This window comes from Cydia pomonella, chromosome 19 (assembly GCF_033807575.1).
Source record: "Cydia pomonella isolate Wapato2018A chromosome 19, ilCydPomo1, whole genome shotgun sequence".
In the NCBI taxonomy this organism is placed as follows: Eukaryota; Metazoa; Arthropoda; class Insecta; order Lepidoptera; family Tortricidae; genus Cydia; species Cydia pomonella.
Window position 1 is genome coordinate 3042222 of NC_084721.1, and position 7723 is coordinate 3049944.

The 7723-nt window shown below is 34.8% G+C and overlaps 1 protein-coding gene across 1 annotated transcript; it reads right to left on the bottom strand.

Moving 5' to 3' along the window:
* Positions 1-546: 546 nt before the first annotated feature.
* LOC133528422 (duodenase-1-like) lies at positions 547-6943 on the bottom strand. The gene is made up of 4 exons (XM_061865808.1): positions 6301-6943; positions 5157-5360; positions 3254-3396; positions 547-1315 (listed from the first exon to the last, which is right to left on the bottom strand). Exons 1-4 carry the CDS (start codon positions 6571-6573, stop codon positions 1051-1053), a joined length of 885 nt encoding a protein of 294 aa, XP_061721792.1. The 5' UTR covers positions 6574-6943; the 3' UTR covers positions 547-1050.
* Between the last annotated feature and the right edge of the window lie 780 nt (positions 6944-7723).

Here is a 7723-nt window from a genome sequence, read left to right on the forward strand (position 1 = left end):
ACCCACAATAGGGTATTTTATTAGGCAAGAATATTCAAGTCAATAAATTTAACGCGATGTGACAAACTTAAAAAAGATTTTACTACGTAATATACTTTTTCTTTCATAAGTAATAGTTACGACGAATTTACTGAAAGCGTTTTTCAATAAAAAGACGCGTCAAGATTGTTAACCTTTTTCCTAATGCTAAAAAAAGGAAACATAGTAATGAAACAAGACGAATTCTTTAGACATCTGAGGGTAGCAGTTCAAAAGTTACAAAACATTAAAATCTATTGAAGCCAGAACGATAGGGGATGGATCAAGGCAGTTTTTTATTTCGTTGATTAACTAATAAATGTTTAAGTACCTGAAAATGTAAAAAAAAAACATTTTCCGTCATTTATTTACCTACCTAAAGAAGTACACTATAGACACATCTCGTGCATATAATGCATGTTTTCTCTTTACTTATAACAAGAGATTTATTTCTCGAGTTCTCGAGGCATTGAGTTTTTTTCATTTCGGCCTTGACGAAAGACAAATTTCTCGAGAATTCTCGAGCAGAACCCTAATGGCGTCGTTCCACAGTGTGACGTCACATAGTGAAAATTCGACGCTGACACTCTGGAGGTGACAGTAGTAACATTGCCATTATCCGGGCCTAAAAGTGCACACACTTTTCTTTAACAAATCATTTACAACGTGAGCATCAACGTAGTGGTAATTAATATGGTAATTATACAGCGTGTATTTTTGATACGACGTTAGATTAGGCTTTAATGAACATAATCTCATAGGTTTTATAAAAAATGGACGACTTTTATTTTTACATATAAAATAATTCAGCACGCAATGTACCACTACTTTGTTTTACCTGAAAACGTTGCATTTGATGACGTATAAAAACATTGCCACTCGAAAAAAATCTAAATTCATTATGCTCTGGTAGTTAAGACTAAATAAAAAAACTTTTAGAATTACTACAGCCTACGTCTAGTTTAAGTTTGCGTTTATATAAAAAAAATATCAGGTTATTTTTTGTGTACTTCATTGCAAAAAACCGTCTTTCTACTCATCTGGCCTATCTAGTTCATGCATTAAAGCATTCTTGTCTGGTTCTTCATTCGGATCTTCCCCGTAGTAATCATCTTCATTTTTATCTACTGGCAATTTGGACACTTCACAGAACAACTTGCGTGCATGCTTCCTTATCCATGGAAGGAAATGGGAGACGTTTGTGTATACAACGACTTCTGGAACTGTGGGTATCCTGTAGGACACCAGGCCGAGTTGGTGTCCGGACTTGGTGACCAACGCGCAGCCGGAGTCGTGGCTATGCAACAAAAAAATAGGACCATAAAAATTTATGGTGATGTAAACAGTCATGTACTGATGTGTCCGCTATAACTACTATTCAAATTTCATAGACACGTGTATGTAAATAAAGAAATGGTTTAATAAATAAATACCTAAATGTGTTTTTATTAAAGCATGACTTAAATAACATAAAAATAAAATAAGTTTAAATAATCTCAATAATAACGATTTATTTGATGTAGACATGTAATTTATCCTAGTAGGCAAAGTTGAGCCTTTTTGAAAGTAAATACCCTACGAAAGTAAAACCCAAATAATATAAGTAGGGGTACTAAGTAGCCTTAACATATCTCCTTCTGCAATTAGGTGGTTTCGTAGTTACTTGGAAGGTCGTCGGCAACGGATTAAAATTGAGGACACTCGTTCATCGTGGTGCAACACACTGGCTGGCGTCCCGCAAGGTGGCGTGTTGTCTCCCCTCCTTTTCTCTATCTTTATTAATTCTATTTCTCGTGACCTCCTTTCCTCTTATCATTTGTATGCCGACGACCTCCAAATTTACTCACAGTGCCCGATTGCTAACTTATCTTCTCTGATTCAATCCACCAACTCTGATTTAGAACGCATTCTGCACTGGAGCTCCTGTTATGGAATTAAAGTTAATCCTGCGAAGACTCAAGTCATTATTATTGGTAGCCCTATGAATATAGCAAAGGTGAATTTTGAGAGTCTGCCTCCTATCTTATTCGATGGGGTCCAGATCCCGTACTCGTCCCAAGTTAAGAATCTGGGAGTGATTTTGGATCGTACTCTTTCTTGGGGTCCGCAACTTAATGAGGTTGGACGAAAAATTTTTGCTGCCGTGGGATCGCTTAGGCGTCTCCGCAACTTTTTACCGCTTGCCACTAAAATTGCGCTGGCGCAATCACTTCTTCTTCCTATTCTAGACTATGCTGACATATCTTATCTCGATCTTACAGAAGAGCAATTAAACAAGCTTGAACGTCTTCAAAATGTGTGCATTCGTTTCATTTTTGGGCTACGGAAATTTGACCATGTCTCCAGCTTTCGGTCACAGCTCAAGTGGTTACCGATACGTTTTCGACGTAATACGCATATCCTTTCTCTTCTCTACAGTACCTTATTTATTCCTAATACTCCTGGTTACCTTAAAAAGCGGTTTAGTTTTCTTTCGTCTGTTAGGTGTTCTCAAAATCTTCTTCTTGCTCCCCCTCGGTCATCTAGTAAGTTCTACATCAAATCCTTCACTTTCCAGTCTGTAAGAATGTGGAATGCTTTGCCCATTGATATAAAACGAGCTCAATCCTTAACCATTTTTAAAAAACGTCTTAAAGAGCATTATTTATCACTTTCTTAGTCCTGGTCATTAAATTCTCCTTTATTTTCTCTACCTGGTTGTTACTTCACTCCCTAGAATGCTTAATATTTATTTATGTAGGTTTATGTAGTGTATTATTGTAATTTAAATAATTTATGTAGTTTATGTAGTGTATGTTTTATTGTTTGTAGTTTATAATTTAAAATTAACATATTATAAGTATACTTGTTTTATTGTTGTTTTGCACTGCCCAATAGCCTATTTCTTGCCACCGGTTCGCTATCTGAAGGTTGTCTGGAAGAGATCGCTTTATAGCGATAAGTCCGCCTGTTGTTACCTACTAATTTAAGTCCTGTATTGTTTGTATTATGAGTTTTTCTTTAGTAGTGCACAATAAAGAATTTTATTATTATTATTATTATTATAAGTGTATAAAATCAATTTATCTAGTTCTGACGTTATGTGCTATTCATAAAGCATGGTAACAGATATTATAATTTTAGAACTGTTATAAATGTAACATACAGTTGCGACTATATGCAATTGGGTCCTTTGTAATATCAAAAATCGGCAAAGTTGCTACATATGATGAAAACTAATGTTGCTTCTACTTACATAGTTGGATAATTTTTGACGTCATTCGATGCACACATCTGACCAGACCACAAAGGTTCCCCTAAACGACTTAGGCAATATCTTTCGGGCTTGAGAAACTGCCATACATACTTAAGGTTTTTTGATAACTCGGTATTAGTCTCCTGAAAAAAATATGTAAGTACAATGTATTTATGAAACAGTTTATAAAAAGGAACGTCATAAGATTAATTTTCTTCTCTCGACAAATTTCTGTACCGTTATCTAAGCTAAAAAAATATATATATATATATATATATATATATATATATATATATATATATATATATATATATAGCAGAATTTAATTTAGGTATAATATCCACGTATTACTGCGCTATTAAATTGTATCTCTAACGATTCTTATGATAAAAAACCACTCTTGACGCAACAAAGACAATCATTTTGAATGAAATTTAATAACATATCGTACGACTTTTTAAATTTATTAATCAAGTTGGGCCTGATTGATTAGCACAAACAAACAGGTTTGCAAGAAAGCAAAAATAAGCAAAAGAAAATATTTTTCAAAAAGTTTTGTATTTAGGAAATATTCAACTTATTTGCCATTTAGGTCATAAAAGCATTTTTATTATTGCCATATCAGTTATTGATGAGTAAATGTTAAATAAACACCGTAAAATTACAATGTATGACATGACACTAAGTTTTGGATATATCACAAATTTTGTGATAATTTTCTGTTAACGGAGTGTAAATTATCCTAGTAAAATGCAGATATGGCACAACAACGTAAGTTGTTTTAGTACCTAAGTACAGATATCAGTTATTTTTCTATCTTATATAAATATGCATTAGCTATAATTTTACTTATTTCAGTTAACATGATTTATAATTATGAATCTCCAGGTCTTTTTGTTGTATTTTCTTTTTGCTGCGGTACATCTTTGTTTTTAATTTTTGATATGTTTATACGACTGTTTGGTTTCAAATAAATTTAAATATGATTTTTATTTAAACCGGTTAGTGTCAATTATAGTTAGGTATAGCATATTTTTTGTTATTTTAGGAATTATTAAAAAAGAATTTGTTTAAATGTTAATACCTACCTACATGGGTGGCATGTTAAATAAAGTAAAAAAAAAGAAACAACGAATAATTTTTCCCCCAAGTTTCTTGAACCGCTATCTTCTCGGGCTGTGGTGTAGGGCAGTGGTAGATTTTGAAATTCATAAGTGCATTGTAATATGCCTAAATTGAAGAACAATGACTTTCACTTTCCCTTTCTTGGTTTATAAGTTTGTGGATCGACCACTTAAGGTGCTCCCAGGGACCACGAGGCCCGCAAATCTCCGGTTAAGTCGCCGTGAGTTCAGCCAGCAGAGTTTTTGAGAATCGCACTTTTTTAGATCATAATACTGCCGCCAAAAAATATGAATATCAATCTTGAGGCCGATATCTGGTAACTTCATCGATTCGAAACCTGACTAAACAACTTTCACTCGATAGAAAAAAATCACGAACAATGGTCTAAAATGCACCATTAACATTTTTTAACTTTTTCATAAAAGCTGTGAACATAAAATGCGTAATTTTATTTAAATCGAACTCATCGATACCTTTTATTGTTAAAAATAACAATTCAATAACAATGATATTCACGATCCCAGGCACGCACGGCCGTCCGCTCAGTGCTCAACTGCTCAGCGAGCTGCGTTCGGAGAAGAACCTGGACGATTTAACGTTTCGCGGTTAGAAAATCGAAGTTCGTCAATTGCGGGCATTTTTCTTTGTCAGTATAATTACGTCTTAGTAAAAGTAAAAGAGAAAGATCCCCGCAATTTTGCGAATTTCGGTTTTCGTGGTAAGCCCCCTGGACTAACTGCACACGGTTTTAATAATCTTTACTGTAAACTATACTTACGGTAAATCTTCCCCATCCAGCAACCGCGACCATAATTGTATTTTTTGGAAAATCTCTGTCCAACACGACTCGTTTCACGTTCCTTCCTAGCGGCAGAGGCACTTTTACAGCCAACAGTGCGATGTCGTTACGTAATGATGATCCGTGTTCATCGAAATATTTGTGTCTATGGTATTTGTCTATGATTCGTATTATGCTCTTTTCCTGAAACATGAAATTAAATCGGTTTACGAAATGGCGTTACCAAATTAAATACGGTAAAACTCACTAGCTCGAAACTGGTCACAATGCGCTGTACAATAAAAAATACAATAACAATTTTAACGTATGTGGAGTGAAAGGTCAACTGGCAACTTTGCCCGATGGTTGTAACTTTGCATTGCATGTAAGATCTGATAAGACATGTTTACGTTCGTCGCAATATTTATGCCTATAAAATTAAGATGCTTTGTATTATTAAGCACGAAGTTAAAATCGTTTATCACGGGTTTCATTTCAAAAGGATACTTAAAAGTTCAACGTAAGAGCACAGGGAAATAAGGAAATGTTATCATGAAAGGGAAGTTAAGTATTGTTAAGTTGTGAAAGCTATTATTAAGAACTTTGCCAGGTAGATGAAACTTTCCATGCTTTTGTAAGGTCTTTTCAATTGAGCTCAATAAATACGATCCGACTTTGCTCCAGGCTGACGCTTGCAGCGTTTATTTCCGTGCTAAACTATTACCGCTAACCATTTCGTTTCGTTCATTCGTCTATTTTCTTCTCCACCGCTCTATATAAGAACTTTTGAGAAGAAGAGCCAACTGCATTAGAAATAACCAGTATTCAGCATCTCAAAAACCCGCAAATGTTATTATCCGCAGTCTAAACTCACAGTAATTACTTTGAGTAACTTGCAGAGCCGCAATCTAATGACAAGCAAGAGTGACAGAGAGGTAAATAGACGAAACTTCGATGTTCAATGTCCGTAATAGCCCTGTTGTTCAAATAGCGTTCGACGCTACAAGCGTCAAGCGTTAGAAATTAGCATTTACGCTCGGACCGTCTTTCGTGACCAAGATATACCTACAATCCAAACGCATATATTGTTAGACGTGAATATTCGCTAGATGAACGGGAAATTTCAAAAACTCAATCATCATACCTTTTCAACATTTTCACTACCCGCAACCGCCTCTATTTTCATATTGCACTGCATATTAATACAGTGCGCAGCCGTCAAAAATATATTCTGAGTCAAGATGGACCCGCCACACACCCACGTGCCAGTTTCGCCAGGGCAAGTAAAAAGAATGAAGAGAGCGTGTGGGAATTGTCCTATGTCCGTCACATTTTTCCCTCCAATAATTAAAGTTTGTTTGTCACTGCTGCTTAGTGAGGCAAGGAATGGGAAAATGATAAGCGATAAAATAACCATTCTAGGAATGTACTATAGAAAGAAATGGCGTGTGTGGTTTGAAGTCGTTAATCGAATTAATGATAAGCTTTATTGCTGGTAATAGAAAATGGACTGATTAAATGGTAGTTTACCTTCTCGTCTTAATTGGGAATTATGGTAAAAAGGTTTTCATATTAGAAACACCATCGCTTGCAATCAGTATCAGGTAATTACGAGTATTTCTCACATTTAGAAACTCGTAAATCGTTCCTCAAAAACGGAGTATTCACTGCGTGTTATGGTTTTTTGAATTACAGAGATTTTTAGTAAATAACTTTGTGATATACAGGTGATAATAGAATATACCTATTTATTTTAGAGGTCAAATTTAAATTTTCTATTTAGTTACCTATGGAGGTAAAAAAATTATTGGATAACCGTTAATGGATTAGTTTTAGTTAATTACTTTGTCTTAGAGGAGATATTTTGCATATGAGGTTTTAGGTTTTGAAGGGAAGGGAATAGCATTTCATTTTGTGCTAAGACCGACTTTAAAAAGGGTCTAGTCGCCTATTACAGTCCAAAAAATTTTGGTCCTTTATATTATTATGTCTTCGCGACGTTCCACGTGACGTTCCACGGAAAATGTGTGACGTTCCACGGAAAAATGGACGTCCCTCACTCACAAAAAAATTAATTCCCTGTACAAACTTTCAATCCCTTTTTACCACCCCAGAAGATGATTTTTTTAAACTCTGATATCGCTTTTCATGTATTTTATCAGAATGTCTTTAAGAAGTTTCAAATTCCTACAAATTTCCATCTCCTTTTTAGCCCCCTTAGGGGTTGTATTTCTCAAAATTGCTTTTTATTTCTTGTACACAATATATGAGAACTCATTATTGCAGAGAATGGGGGTTAGCCAAGTGACAACCAATTATAGAAAATAATTATAACCTTTGGAAATAATCACAAGTTTTTTAGTCCGAGTCCATACATTTCATTCCAATACAGTATTATTTTAGAGTGGCGTTTCTCGATAAGCGATTGTAATTGTGACGAAAACCCCTATAGTACGCAGCTTATTTTTGCATTTCTCACGAAATGAAGCTACATATGGGCATTTTACCATTGTGAGTACAATTGTGACGTTATCTATGAAAAGGGACATTATTGTCGATGGCGCTTC